This window comes from Pteropus vampyrus, unplaced genomic scaffold (assembly GCF_000151845.1).
Source record: "Pteropus vampyrus isolate Shadow unplaced genomic scaffold, Pvam_2.0 Scaffold50, whole genome shotgun sequence".
Classification (NCBI taxonomy): domain Eukaryota; kingdom Metazoa; phylum Chordata; class Mammalia; order Chiroptera; family Pteropodidae; genus Pteropus; species Pteropus vampyrus.
Window position 1 is genome coordinate 6,929,995 of NW_011888831.1, and position 16,185 is coordinate 6,946,179.

The 16,185-nt window shown below is 40.2% G+C and overlaps 1 protein-coding gene across 4 annotated transcripts in view; it reads left to right on the forward strand.

Moving 5' to 3' along the window:
- The window catches only part of FAM222B (family with sequence similarity 222 member B), a 54,993-nt gene that overhangs the window by 34,172 nt on the left and 4,636 nt on the right, over window positions 1-16,185 (forward strand). For all 4 annotated transcript variants that reach the window (XM_011359945.2, XM_011359948.2, XM_011359946.2 and 1 more), the window contains exon 2: window positions 10,505-10,626. In XM_011359945.2, the coding sequence (XP_011358247.1) occupies window positions 10,545-10,626 (82 nt within the window). In that variant the 5' untranslated portion in view covers window positions 10,505-10,544. The remainder of the gene's footprint in view (window positions 1-10,504; window positions 10,627-16,185) is intronic.

Sequence of the window (16,185 nt, forward strand, 5' to 3'; positions counted from 1 at the left end):
GAAGGGCCTAAATGAACAGGAATTATTAATATATCCGTCATGCCTTGTACGAGTACTTTAAAATCTGCCTGTTGCCAAACTAACCCTGGAAGGCAGCAGCCTAGAAGATACAGGAAAGGTCAGTGTGTTAACTCTAAGTAAAAAGTAAAACTTCATTCCATACCTGCACTGAATTTGCTAGCCTTTTTGAAACTTCACTAGAAATGTAAGGTACGTAAGCTGAAAGCATTGTGTACAGAGAACTAGTTCTAAGAAGGTAATAGACCAAATGATTATATAGTGGATATAGTAGATGTATAGTGAAGAAGTGTGAGCTCCTTTCCCCTTAGAGAGCAGAGGGATGTTTTCTGTCAGAGACCTTGGTGAGCTCTATAATGCCTAGCTTCCAAAATCCCTCATAGTACAACTGTCCAAATGGAAACTGACCTAGAAGAGGTATGGGTTAAGAGTAGGTTCAGAGTTAGTCAGGGTTTACTTCTCACATTCAAAGAAGAGCATGAGGATAGGAGGGCAAGAGTTTTCTGTGCCAGGATATTTTGAGGATGAGCGATAACTGTGTTTAATCATTTCTTGTATCATTCTCTGATATAGTTTACTCATATGAATCATATAGTTTTTCCCTGAAGAAAAAAAAAAGTCTGACCACATGAACTTAAAGCTTTTCTTTGCCTTTATGTAGTTACTTTCCCAGTGCATTCTTACCTTGGTTATAGTTGCTGGCTTATAGTTTACCTTAAATGGATTTTCACTAAGAGCTGATTCCCAAATGTTAGGCTAGCAAAGTATAAAAGAGTTATAGTACAAAGTGCTGATCTGGGACAGGTAATTCCCGAAATCTATAGGAAAGTCAATAGTTATATCCACACTTAAAACCATGGTTTAGAATTGTATGTTTTTGTTATATGAGAAGTATAAGAAGAGGGATATGATAGTTGCTCAATAAATACTGACTTAAAAGGCAGCTATGGTATAGTGCAGTGTTTTTCAAACATTTTTGTCTGTGCCCACAGTAAGGGTTTCATCCCAGTAAATACACACATGTAATTTAGGTAATTGAAACAGAATCATAAAACAATAAGCGTTCTCACTGTTAACTTTGTGATTTATTTAATTCTTTTTTTTTTTTTAAAGGCTGGTCTCAGCCTGAAGATTGCAGAATACTTATCTAATGGAATGAGCCACAAGTCTAGAAGTTAAGACAGAGAATGCAGTATGAGGTCCCATTGTCTCAGCTGTAGACTGTTGGACAAGTTACTTAATATCCCTGAGTCTGGGTCTCCTAACCTATAGAAAGGGAGTGATAACTTGTTCCATCTACATTAAAAGATTGTCTTAAATTTCAAATGAAATAATGTATGTAAACATGTTTCAAAATGTAAAGAACTATAAAATGTAAGATGGTGATTTGGTTCTGTTGGCAAAATAAAAAGTGACCTGGATTTTGATAAATTAGGAAAGTGGTAATAGCCATCATTTAAATAATGTTCACTGCATGCATGTCAGGCCCTAGTATCCTAAGCACTTGAATACGTTACTATTAAACCCATTTAACCCTCACAATAATTCTGGGAAGTAGGTACATTTTACAGATGAAATTAAGTGTCTTAACCCAAGATCTCACAGCTAGTAAGTGCCAGAGCTAGGATTTAAAGCCAGAGTCTTGTTTTAACCACTTTGATATAGTGCCTCTTTTTAATCCGGATTTCTTAAGGTGATTGGAGCTGTAGTTGACATTTATCTTTATAGGCATACCTTGGCGGTATTGTGGGTTTGGTCTCAGACCACCACAGTAAAGCAAGTATCACAATTAAGTGAATTGCAGGGGTGGCTCCATAGTGTAGTGGTTAGCATGTTTGCTTTATACGCATGGGTGCTCCAGACCCCCCGAATGCGCCCGGGGTGCCGGGCCCCAGGTGCATGCTGCGAGCGTGTGGGCAGCAACGCCCTGCCTTCAGAGATCCAGTTTTTAAAGGGAAACGACAACATCAATAGGTCAGAGGTGGAAGTGTGGAGGGGAATTAAAGGGGGGGAAGAGTGTAAATAAATAAATAATTTTTAAAAAAGTGAATTGCATGAATTTTTTGGTTTCCCAGTGCATATAAAAGTTATGTTTACACTATACCGTAGACTATAAAGTGGGCGATAACGTTGTCTTTTTTTAAAAAGTACATACCGTAATTTAAAAATATTTTATTGCTGAAAAAGGCCAACCATCTGAGCCTGTTGGAAAAATGGTGCCGATACACTTACTCAGTGCACTGTTGCCACAAACCTTAAATTTGCAAAAAACACAATATCTGCAAAGTGCAATGTATTGTCTGTATGTGAATTTTCCCCTTTTGAAAATGATTTGCCCTTGCCACTTATTTTTTCCTAGGTTACTTCCTTGGCTCTGTTGGTTTTATGTTCAAGAAATGAGAGCTAATTAGCATGTTATCCTAAACTAGATACAGTAGTCAGTCCACCTCTTCTTACTCAAGGTTTTGCTTATGGTAAACTGGAGTCTGAAAATGTTAAATGGGAAATTACAGAAATGAGCAATTCATAAGTTTTAAATTGCGCACTATTCTGACTAGTATGATGAAATCTCAAAGTGTCCCGCGTCGTCCCACCCAGGACATGAAATCATCTCTGTGTCCAGCGTATCTACTCTGTATATACTACCTGCCCATTAGTTACTTAGTAGCTATCTTAGCTATCAGATATTTTGAGAGAAACCACAAATTACATAACTTTATTACAGTAGATTATAATTGTTCTGTTTTTATTATTGTTAATCTCTTACTGTGCCTAATTTATAAATTAAACTTCATCACAGGGATGTGCAAATAGGAAAAAGCATAGTATATTTAGGGTTTGGTATTATGCCTGGTTTAAGGTATCTATTGGGAGTCTTGGAATAAACCTCCCCATGGATAAGGGGAAGACTACTGTAGTCCAGGAATGAGAATTTATTCCCACAAAATGCTATAATACATTTGATGGTAAACTATAAGTGACATCATTGTTTTTATGTATATATAATAAATTTTACAAAATTATTATATTTACATAATGTATATTATAAGCATTTTTTTGTCTTCAGATATTCCTTAACAATATTTCTTTTTAAATTGGCAGCTCATGCTAATTTTATTAGATGAAATATCTCATAATTATATAACTATGTCCTTGCTTTTGGACATTTAGATTATTTCCAGTTTTTACACAGTTATGAACAGCACTGCCATGAAGAGAGTCATATGTGGATCTTTTTTCACATCTCTGATTGTTTCCTCAAGTTAGACTTTAGAAGTGTAATTACTACATCGGAGTATGACTATTTTTTGAATTGTCACTTACTTCTAGAAAGACTTATCAATTTAACATCTCACTCTAGTGACTCTTCATTATATCCTTGACTCAGTGTGTATTAGATTTTAAAACATGTTTGTCAATTTTTAAGCAAAATATAAAGCCACATTTCACTTAATTTATACTTTAATTATTAGATAGTTGCACTCTTTTGTAAAAGAAATTTTATTTATTTATTTCCGGTGACATTAGTTAACAAAATCCGGTAAGTTTCCACTGTACATTTTTTTTTTTTTAAAATCCCCACCCCGCCTTCTACCCCTGACCTATGGATGTTGCCATCTCCCCTTAAGAACTGGATCTCTGAAGGCAGGGTGTCTCCTCCCATGCACTCATGGCACATACCCAGGACCTGGTGCTCCCAGGGTATGAACCGTAGTTCCACTGGGGCTTGAACCCAAGACCTTCTGCGTGTAAAGCAGACATGCTAACCACTACTCTATGGAACCACCCTTAGCTGTACATTTTAACATTAAGGCAAATATATATTTACATTGTGTGTTCACCTCCGTACACTCTTTATATATTTAGTAGTTGCTTATATTTCTCCAGCTGACTGATGGAAGGAGTCATGTCTTCATTCCCCTTGCGTGTGTTCAGATATTGCTGTGGAGCCTCTCTCACTGCTTCCATTCATAACTTTTCAGCATCTGTTCAAAATTTCATTTAGGCATTTTCTGCAGTTTTGATAAACTACCTTCTTATACAGTGTAAATCAGTGTTACTCATTACATAGCAAAAATAAAGGTTTATAAATGTCTCTTGAAATTTCTAAACCCAGCAGTGAACTTCGTTTGATGAGGCACTTTAGAACCACAAAAGGAAAACACCTCTGTACCAAGGTCATGAAATGCAGGCACACACATACCCAAACGCTTTCATCTAGACTTGTTTCAGAATAACACGTTGTTGTATACCCAGAATGGTGTGAGCTGTCTAAGTGGTCTTAAGTCCCTTAAATTTCTTTCAGCCTTCAAGTCAGACTCTCGACTGGTTTAAAGGGTCTGCTCTTTGATGAGTTGATTCTGAGGCAAGGAAATCAGTCACTAAAGGAATCTGGCCTCTGTTATACCTCATGTAGTTGAGAGGAGAAAGGGTATGAATAAGCATCATGTCTAGCTGATCTCTAAACACATTCTTGCAAATATTTTTTAACAGCCTGCTAAATTTTTAAAATTCTTTTTCAGTGTTGTGGCTATGATCTCTAAGATTACAGAAGCTACACTTGGGTACTGCCTTTTCCATTTTTATCGGAATGAATACTTGTCTATGCCTGGCTTGTTAAAGGACTTTATAGACAGCATGAGACTTAACCCAGTGTTGATACCTTTTCTGCAGATTTCCTTTCTAAAGAATAGTTTGGCTCTGTTTCTTCAGTATCCTCATGTGGGTGTAACATCAGTGCTTCTCTCTCACATGGCAACTTTTCATGGATGGTGTAGGACTCAGAACTTTGACGATTAAAAATTACCACAGAATTGTAGCATATTTGTTGAATTATATTTCATCTGAATAATAATTTGAAACGTTCTGATTTAGTACTAGTTCTGCAGGAAATTGTAAAAGGTAAATATCCAATATTTGTGTCTTATCTCAAGGAAGCGGTTTCTTCTGGTTTCTTGTTCTTATTGTCTTACTGAGCACAATCTCAGGTACTTAGGGGTAAAATTCTACCCGTCTGACAGTTCTGCTTGCGATTATGAATGTGGTTAAATGCAGAGGTCAGTCTACCTTGGTTCAGCTTAAGTTATAGTGATCCAGCCCTAATAGGGCTTTGGGAACTCAAACCTATTACATACCATAATGAAAAACTGCAAGTTTTGATTTAGCTGCCTGCAATAAACATAGAATGCATTTAAAATTTTTAGGAACACTGACTTGCACTTCAAGGGGATTAAAGTACAGATGACAAGTGACTTTTCAAGGCAGTGCAAAAGTGGTACCCGGGCTTTTTCTTTCTTTCTTTTAATTCCATCTGGCTTCTCACTCTGAGAGGTATCTAAGCACACACATGCACAGACACTTGTTGGCACTTGTATTACCCATGTTTTTCAAGGATAAGTTCCAAAGCCTAGAATTAAAGTATCTGCTATTCTTCAGGAAAATGGGCCAGTAATATTTATTAAACATTTATTGTGTGAATAATGTTGTTCCTGACACAGTAACTTGGAAGGAAAAATAAAAGACAGGCTCTGATCTTAAGAAGCTCACACTAAAAGGTTAGAATGTCCAGGTAGAATACTTTCCTGGTACCTGAGTAACAAATTCAAGAGAAAGCACTGGATCATAGATGAGTTAAGCAATAAGGGGATCCAGAAAAGAGCATCCTTGTTGAAGAAAGCACTGGCAGAGAAAATACCTTTAGGGACCATGGTGGGGATGGGAAACAGGATAGGAAGAAGACTTGTGATAGTTTCTAAAGAGTAGTTTGAGATAATGTTTCTAAACCCAAGCCTCGTATATTCTGGTACGTGGAAATAGTTCTGGGCTTTCAACAAAGTTCCAGAATGATCATCCTGAACATCCATCTTTCTCTCTTGGTCTTTCCCCCAGCCTAGAGTTGTGAGGTCACAATTTCAAGTGACTTTTAGGCCCCCTATTGGGTTAAAAATAGAGAAGAAGGATGTCTTTGATCAATGGCTGAACTTTATTCAGGTTGGGTAAGTAGTGAAAAGTGCACTTTAGTTGGAAGTTCACAGTTACCTGAACTGACAAAATTACCTGTTGAATAGATGATTTCATTGTAACAGACCATAAAGATGACTGATTTTGTAGTCCGATTTGATAAACATGTAATTTTTGCCATCTTTGGCCCTGTTTCTTTCCCTCAGCGCAGTATTTTGATGTTTCCCTTAGTTTTTAACTTAATTTCTGGGACTTCAGGAGTAAAGGAGCAGGGAGCAGTAAGATAAGACTTTTTTCCCTCTTAACTAAAAGTAGTCTTTTTAGTAAGCCTTTTAGCTTATGGATAAGAAGGTGTAATCAGAAACAGTGATGACTTTTTTTTCTGTTCGTCCTCTGTGTACAGGTTCGGGGGTGAGGAGATGCCCAGGCCGAGAGGGAAGCGGGGCAGGGGTGATTGTGGGGTCCGTGCGGGCATGCCCACCACAGGGTTTGGAGGGGTGCAGTGGAGGGTGGATGCAGGCAAGCCTTTACAAAGTGATAACTCTTTTATTAATGCAGTTTCTCGTTGTTAATCAGATTCTCTTAAGATGCATGTACACAAGATTTTTACTGTTGGATGTATTTTATACAGTGGAGTCAAATAACAAGGGGTATAACATTTTCTTTCTTTACCAGGGGTCTTAGAGATGGCACTGCTCACAATTTCACTTTTAATTAAAGTTTATAAATGGCAGATTTAAATTTTTGAACCATAGCATGAATCAGAAATTGGGCTAGTCACCCTTTGCGGGGGTTCTTTTTGAAGGTAGGGTTTGGAAAGCAGGAGAGAGAATTGGCAAAAAAGTACTAGAAGGCATAGATTGTGGGTAGTGAGACTGCTAAGAAGTGATGGCTCTAGATCACTTCACCACCACCCCCTCAAGTAAAAATTCCTTTACCAACACTTTATCTTCTTTCCCCCAGTTTTCCCAACAAAAAAACATACGGAGAAGAGTATTCCTCTTCCTCATTTCCTTCCCCTTCAGTGGTCTTAGCATAAGCAGAGACAAGCAGTACAAACACAACACAGGCCTACCCTAAGGCAGAGATGGTTCTTTATGAGGTGCCACTCAAGAAAACATTGTGTAAGGTCACAACTCTAATAAAACCTGTCAGTCTTCTGAAGTGGGGGGAGGAGCATAGATGAAAGTACCTTCCAGTTTTCCCAGTGGGGACAAGGGTTTTGTCCCTTAATTAGAGGTAGTCTGGGAAATGCTGGCACTTGTGTGAATGTCCCAGGAGAGTTTGAACACCTCGGTTCTGTGTTCACGTGATATGGTAGTCCCCCTGCTTAGGGAGCAGCTGGTGAAAGGAAAACTGGCCAAGAGTTCACAAGGAGGCTCTGCCAAGGAGATCTTTTTTCCTTTCTCCACAGTGTCTGCAGTTCACTTGGCTTGAGCTCCAGGTCACTACTTGATTCTGCTCAGAAGTCAGGACTTGAATGTTGAGGCCCTTTTAGAAGGTAGTTGCTAGTGATGATTTCTGGGTCTAATTGTGCTTCCAGAAATATCAGCTATAAAATTATATTGGACTTTACGTTTAAGAGAAACCAGATGGTAATCAAAACGTGTGGGTGGTTTGAATTTTTTGAATAAAAGGCCTGTGCTGAGCTGCCAGGCCTCCAGAGGAGTGCTTTTATCCTGTGCATCCCTGCTTTCTACAATGGGTTGTGGAAGAAAGGTACTTCCTTCGTGTTTCGTCACAATCCTCGTGACCTGGCCACTTCAGGCCTTCCCCACCCTAGCAGAGTCTGATTCTCGACTCTGCTTTAGTGAAACTGGGCAAGTAGCTTGAAGACTTCCTTAGTATAGGAGACAGTCTTTTGGAAAGGATGGCAAATAGATCCCTGAACTTTTAAAGAAAGGGTCACAAATTAGGGGCTGTAATCTTAGCCCAGATGATGCCAGTGAGAGCTCAAGAGTATTTTAGACTTTCTGTGTGAGTCTTGTTGGGGACGTAATCATGGAGGGCTCCAAGCTCTGGTTTCTTTATTACCCATTCACTCCCTCCTGCCGAAACTGAAAATTGACTTTCTGGAGTCTTTACAGTGTTCATCTTTTATTTTTTCTCCTTTGTTCACTGTCAGTAAATCCTTTAATGGCTCTTTGCCACAGTTTAGCTGGTTTAATTCTTTCCTGATCTTCTATTGAAACCAGAGTTTAAAAAAAAGAAAAGAAAAGAAAAGCCAGAGTTGTGGGTTGAGGGGCAGTATTTTATGGTCAGTTCTTAGGATCCACACCTGCTACTCATCTCTCCTTGGTTGCAGGCATCAAGATTTAATAGGTATATCAGAGATTACAGTGATCGTTCATAGATTGGTTCCTTCCAAAAAGTACAGGGAGAGAATTTATCTGCAAGATAGCTGAGTGAATGTGTTCTTTGTACTTCCTTCATCACAGTATCTCAGTTATTGAGATGAAGTACAGGCCTGGAGGTGGGAGTATGCTCAGCATTTTGGGAGAGCTGCAAGACAGGCTGCTGTGGCTAGTAGAGTCAGCATGAGGGGTGGGGGTGGGGGTGGGGCAGTTAGAAGATGAGGTCAGAGAGGTAGTAATAACAGAGTATGGAAGGCCTTGTGGGCCATGATAGGATTTTGTGTTTTATTCTAAGTGAGATGGTAAGTCATTGGAGATTTTTGAGCTGATATGATTTCCAATTAAAAAAAAAATAAATTACTCTGGCTGCTGTGTGGAGAATAGATTGGGTGAGGGGCAAAGGTGGAACAGAGAAACCATTTAGAAGACTATTGTAGTAATCCAGGCTAAAGATGACGAGATGACAAATTAAATTATTACCTATCTCCAGAAAAGGTTGGGAGACCTAATTAAGAAAACATCACTAAAGCCCATCAGACAGCCCATTTCACAATATTAGGCTCCAGTATTTGTTAATCCTCTTCCTTTCTTTGGAGTTTGCCCTCAGTTACAGGACCATAGGGGAGAGGTTATTAAATAGAGATCAGCATTCACAAGGGATGAGATTCTAAGCAGTACCTCAGTCATTGGACTCCAGCAGAAGACTTTTTATTTTTTCAGGCACTGGAGTTGGCACACTGTGTTCATTCTGTTAACCCACCCACTAGAGACTAAGAAGACTGAATATGTGCCAGAACTCTTGGGCGGCTCTGTTCTCATTGAGGCATTCAATCTTCAGTTCTTTCTACAGTTGCTATCTTAAACACAGTTTGAGCAGCCTCTTTTACAAAGTATCTTTTCAGCTACCTGGCCTTGCAAGCTGGAGCTCTCTGATACTCATCATGACAAGACGGTGTCACATACCTGAGAAAGCTCTTTAAGAGAAAGAAAGAGGTTTTGTGGTCTTTAACATTTGAGCTTTCCCCCCATTCCTCTTTTGTTGTGATCTAAAGCCTTATTATGCCACCTTGATTTCTGGATTTTACAGTATGAGAAAGGAATTTCAGGTGTTTTAATACATTATACTTGTTTGAGAAAAGCTTGGTCTTTGATATACAGAGAGCTTGGCATTGCTGATAAGGTTTCCTTCCCTATAAAAGGCCACCTCAATGTCTGCTTGCTGGCTGTGTACATCTTGTTGGTAGACAACACTGATGAACCCATGCCATTTGACATAATGTCAGGATCGCCTGCCCAAAGAGGGCTGCTGGCAGCCTGCCACTTCCTTTATTTCCCCTGGGAGCAATACAGCTTTATACAACTTTTTGGGGGGAGTGGGAGGCGGGGAAGGGGTAGAGATTCAGGAGTTCTAATTGTGTGATAGGAAAGGTGAATCCCCAAAAACTTACAAACAACATTTGATTTAACAGTAGTTAATTGTGTCTCCTAGGATGCTTTGCTCCTTTCTTTTAAAAGTGAGTTCAGGTTACTGGAGTCACAAGTCAAATTTTAGGTGCCTTTACAACTTGTATACCATGTTGCCTCTGGAAGTGCCCTGGCTCCCCACCAGCCCTGTAAATCGACTGAGGATGGCCCTTTGAGGCCCAGCTCTCTTCAGGAACACTGGTCTATTTTCAGGGAGAAATCATTATTTCCCTTCACCTTAGAATGTGCTCTATCCTTTCTGTTCCTGCCTTAGCTGGGGCACAGATGAGAGTCAGTATGCCATTTTATCCAGCAGCCTGATGGGCCTGTTCAAAAGCCAGTGATAGGGAGAGGCAATCTATAGGAAATGCAAATGCCAAGTGAGTGCATTTAGAGCTTGTGAGCATAAAAGACCTTACAGATGTATCTATGTTTTCCATTTTGTCGTATGGATAGGTATTTTCCAGTTTTTAATTTCTCCACCTACTCATCTGTGCTGAGTGAAATATCATTTTACCCATAGTAATAGTTGGGGGCAAATTATTTCTACAGATAAAGACATAGTTATATTTTCCACCAACATGCTGTTAATTAAATTGCTTATCTATCTAAACTTGCTCCTGTGCTGCTCATATCAGATATCCCTGGTATCTTCCTTGAGCGAGTTCCTATTATGTTCCATGACCTTGTTTTTTTGTTCATTACAGTGTGAGTGACTGCCCCATGTTGTGTTGATGCTGGTCTGCCATGCTAGCCTGTCTACCAGGGCCAGGTGACCTGTCCTTTCAGCTTCTTTCTCACACGCAGATGAACACTGGACTTCAGAAATGTGAGTACTGTGGAAGAATGTGATACTTTATCTTCTCCTTACATTTGGGTTACTGTAGAGGCACATCTGAGGTACATTGGCTGTGAACTTTTGTATCTCCAAGATATTCTGCAGCACAAACAGAAGAAAGCAGTTGCAAAAACTTGTCAGCAATATGAGACACTTCTCGGTCAGAGAGGTTCTCTAAAATACTAGAATTTCCCAGTATGTATAGCATCTTAATTTTAAATGTTGCTGATAGCTGTTTGTTCAGCAACAAAGCTATAAGGAGTTTTACGATATTATATCTATGTAATATATATATGTAATATATATTATATACATATATACATATGTATGTATATATATGTATGTGTGTATATATATATCTCACCCTTCAAAAAAGAGTTTCTCAGTTTGAATCCCCATGAAGGATTGAATGAAAACACAGCCCAAAGTACTTACTATATCTCTAAAGCAAACTATTTACACTGTTCTGTTGTTTTGAACTCTCTGAGCACTCTCTGCCATGGCTTAGCTGTCTGTCTTCTGAGCCAGTGACCTCAGTTCACAGCAAGTAAAGAAGCTTTCACCTTCAGAGGGGTGGGGAGTGAACTTTCTCAGTATCTCTGGGTGTATTCCTGCTAATATACTTCCCACAAGATTGAGCTTTCAGAACTGTCTATTAGAGTCACGTCTTAAACTGGCTAGAACTGGGGTTTTATACTTCATACTTTCCCAGATTTCTACCTTCTATCCTTGCACTGCATGATGTGCAAGGAAAAGATTCTATTCCTGGCTCATTACCATGTACAGTATCTTCAAGTGTCAAAATGGCCCTAAATTTGGAATAGACCTTCCTTTCAGAGCAAAAAGGGGAAATCAGTGAGGCATCTAGGCTTACCCTTTAATAGAGAAGGTGCTTTAGCAACTTAACTGAGTCTTTTATAACAGGGTTTGGCCAATTTTTTCTGTAAAGGGCCATATGGTCTCTGTTGCTTCTACTCAGCTCTGCTGTTCTAGGGCAAGGGCAGCTGTAGACAATATGTAAACAAATGTGTGTGACTGTGTTCCAATAAAAAACTTTTCTCTGAGATCATCTTCAGAAGTTAATGATCTAGCCTCTTGACTTTTCTTTGAGGGAGAGTAGGAGGCAGAGCCTGGCTAGTTCCAGGATTTGGCCAATAAATCCAGCTTGCGTAATGACAGAGCTGAAGGTGACAGTCTTCCTTCTGCATCTGCCTGACACAATAGGCAGGTTCTACTGTACCAGCTTTTCCCCCAGCCTTTCTTTTAATAAATGATAACTGGGTGATGATGTTGTATGTGCTCCCTGGCCACCCAAATCTGCAATGCTAATTGCACTGTGACTGGTTCTGGGCTTCCAGGGACACAATAGAGAGGGTGTATACTTGGAAGCATACAAGAGGATGACAAAAGAGTGGCACTCTCTGTCTTCTGGATGCTTTAACGCTGACAGCTTCACCCAGATATGTGATAATCATATCTGGGTGAAGCTGTCAGATAATCATTGGCAGCTTTATCTTAGGCGCTAACTTTGGATCTCCACTTCCTTCTCTGCAAAGCATCCCCTAAATAGCCTCTGCCAACTACTGTCCCCAGTCTATATTCGAGAATTAAGATATCCTTCTTTCCTGGTTTCAGGTTCACTTGTCCATTGGAGGACAATGTATTCGAATCCCTTTGGACGCTTCTTGTTGCTATTCTTAACTAAACACACCTTTGCAGAGGAGAAATCCTATTGATGTTTTTAAGCTTGCTTGCTTTCTTCTCTCCTATCCCAAAATGTATGATGGGGAAAAAAATCCTATCATGAGACTTATAACTGTTAGTGTTAAACATTTATAGTTAAGGTGAGATGGAGCATGAACTATCTCTTTTAGGAACCAGCAGCTGAAGAGCTGCTCAAAGCCCAAACCTATCATCTATTATAGAGACCTTAAAACCAATTTCGTGACTTTAGCCTTCCCCGACCCCATCCTCAGAAGGGTCTTATAAGTTGCTAGAAACACAGAGCTTGGTATCTGGTGGGTTAGGGATGGGGTACATATGTTTATAGCTTACTGTGCTTTGTATTGTAAGAGTCGGCTCAAGACAGGAGAGATGGATCAGGGGTCAGGAGATGGGATATGTGGCTTCTTGGCCTAAGTCACCTGGCTAATCACTTTTCTCCAGATTTGTGCTGCCATATGTACAGAATCACAGGATTTTCTCTTCTCCCCTTCTTTTTCTGTGTGCGTAAGAGGATATAATGCACTTCCTATCCTAGATATGTAATTTGCTATAGGGCAGGCCGTATTAAAGAACAACTTGGCTTGGGGTGGGTCCTTTACTTGGTAGAGGACCACAGTAAAGGTTAGGTAGATACCCTCCTTAGAACTTTTCTAAATTATATATTCCATTATGTCACTTGCTTTGAGAGTCCTCAGCCATTTTGGAACTCTGTACTTGAAAATTTGTTTTCCTCTGACTCATCTTCTCTCAATTCCTCAGAAGATGTGTTTTTGAACATTTTTTCTTCATTAAAACCCCAAGCCTCTGCTCCTATATCCTCAGCTCATGGTCAGGTATGTCATAGTGGCTCAGTAAATATTTCTGGGTGAATGGCTGAAATGACTAAAGGTACTTTTTTCTCAAATCATTTTTTAGACAATAACTTTGACCTCTTATAGAGTTTTGGGGCCTGGGAGAAATAGCAAAATTATTTTGTGCTGCTTCTTTGTATGCCTATCTGCCCTCTAGTGGCAGGGCTTGGAAATAGTGAATTGGCCCAAATGCTGGGTAAGCTCACATCAGAAATATTAGTTAACATCTGTTGAGTGCTTACTATGTGCCAGGCACTATCTTGAGTATTTTTACATATGTTATTATTCATTATTCAGTAATTCTATATGGGAGACTCACTTATCTTTCTTTTAAAGATGAGGTACAGAGTATTTACCACTTGCCAACATCACATTACAGTTCAGGTGACTATGCTAGAAATCATACTCAGGTCAGACTCCAAAGCCTGCATTAGAAACACACAGCCTGTGCCTCCTCACCTATAAATTTATAGGTTCCTGGTGCATATGCCACCCGTGTCTTCTGACCTTCAAAATGGGATACACGGGGAGGTCCCTGCAGGGAAGCCTGAATTCAGGGAGATTCTCTCCCTCACCCCACCCCCCAGAACAGTACTTTCTGCTACTTTTAACTCAGACTCAAGTTCAGGCAGTTCTACAGTTGGGACTTCTTTGGTCAGGTCGCTTTGTCCTGTCTGTGGGCAGACCCAGCCAAACCTGCTGTCCTTGAATAGTAAATATCGAGTCTTTGTTTCTGTCCACAGAGCTTCTTCCCATTCATTAACTCTCTTGATCTAAGTAATTCTATGTGGTAGGACAGCAGGTATCATCCATGTTTATAAATGAGGAATGACTGAGACTCTGGGTAGTCAGATAATAAAGCCAGTGCTTGAATCGATCTCTTTTTTTTTCTAACCATAGATTTCCTATTCTTTACACTGCCTTATGTCTTGATTAATGACCCCACTGGTACCAAATATTTAAATAAGTTTCTTACAAAGCTGTGGTATCTATAGTAGCTGTGCACTCAGGGGAAGATGTTTTAGAAGAAAGAAAAGCTCCAGGTTGCCTGTGTAGAGACTGAGATAAGAAAGTATTGAGAAAAAACTTCGCTTTTTTTAAGGGTTGGGCTGTAGTTCTGGTATGTGAAGTGGGTGGCTGTATTCCCACAGTGTGGCCTCTTATCCAATATACTCATCTCATCCATGAGATTCTTCCTTGATGAAGATATTATAGCCTCTGTCCACCCTCCCTACCCATACTTCCCTTTGATTCTGATTCCTTTATTTGAATACCCTCAGTCAACATTAGTGGAGGCAAGACAAAAAGAACTAATCAGTACAAGTGTCCCATTTCTACTTCTGAATGAGGCCAAGATCCCTTCTGCTTATGCTTTCTTAGGAAAAAAACAACCTGAGAGTTGGTACTGACTTGGAACAAGGAACAATAAATTATTCAGCAGCTACTCTATCTCTCTCTCTTACTTGGCCTTCAAGGGGAGAAGCCCACCAACATCGAGGAAAGCCCAAGCTTTTAATGCCTGTCTGAACTAAAACCTAGCGGCTTTGGACTCCCATTCCTCAGCCCCACTTGTTCAGTCAGGCAGTACCTATACTGATGGCACTTACCGAGTATTTGCTACATGTCTGCTCTGGATAAGGCACTGAACTAGGAGTGTCATGATTTTCACCAGTCAGACACCAAAGTACAGTGGCTGACCAGGGCAGCTTCTAATGTAATTCTGGTGCCATGAGTTTAAGGACTATCTCTCAGTAATTCCAGACTTTCTTATTCAGGAGAATATAAGAACTTGGTCAGAAAATGGCCCCACTTTATGGAGATTGAAGCCCATTCAGGGACAGTGGCTTATAAAAAGCAGAACAAAGAAGACGCTCTCAGAACATCGAAGAACCCCATCAGCAGGTGACTACCAACTAGGAGGGAAAAAAGATCGGCCCGCCCCGCCGCCACCACCAACAGTCACCACCACAACAAGCATCCTAAGAACATCTCCAAATTAGTCATCTTATAGACATTTCATTTATGGGTAGAGCATTTATTCTGTACTCATAAATAAAGCAGACCCTTAAATATGTTGGCATGCCTGCTAAGTTCAAGGCATTGTGCCAGTATTTGGAGGCACAAATTTTTCCTTTCCGTACCCTTTTTGCTAAATTCTACCTTGTTTAGTGTGGGCCCAAATCTCTCTACCCCTCCTAGACTCGAGCTTTCATTTTCTCTTTCCAAGAGCAATTTCTAAGCAATTGCTGCTGCCAGCTAACCAGCAGTGTCACCAAAGGATGGCACCTATGCCCTCTTCCTTCTAGCACACTCACTAGCCCACTTCTATTCCAGTTGATGCCCAGTGACATGACTCTGAATGGGATCTCCTTGAGCCAAGCCAGCTGAAGCCACAAGCTGGGCATTCAGTCAGCTTAGTCCCTGGTCTGTATGACTGCCTCCAGCAAGGGGAGGACGTAGAGAGGGAGTCAGCTAGCTGAGCCTAGGCTCCCAGCCAAGCCCCTTTCTTTCTGCTTTGGGCAGTCTGTGTACTTAACTCACTCAGCAAGCCTTTATTGAGCACCTTCTGTGTATACTCAGGGGAGACCCTTTCTCAGAGAGTGGAATATCAGAGCAGAGACCCCTTGCAGAAGCCTAGCATCCTTAAAGAGCTCTTGTTCTCAGAACCTTTTCCTTTTTGACTAGAAGCACAACATCCGCTGGAGCCCCCTGATGGGAGGCAACTGGAGATGGGAACAAAGAGACTGTTAACATTAATGAGGCGCATTGAATGGGTATTTCCGTAGTCTCCAAAGGAAGGCAGGTTTTTCCTCTTTCATTTTGGAAAGTAACAGCTGACAAGGGCCGAATATAGACTATTTTTGGCTCTCAGGACTTAAAGATTCTCTGAGTCCTTTCTTCTCAAATTCCCTCCCTGCTGCCCTGTCATTATTGTAACCCCCCACAAGGAAATAAATAAAGCCTTTTGATCTAC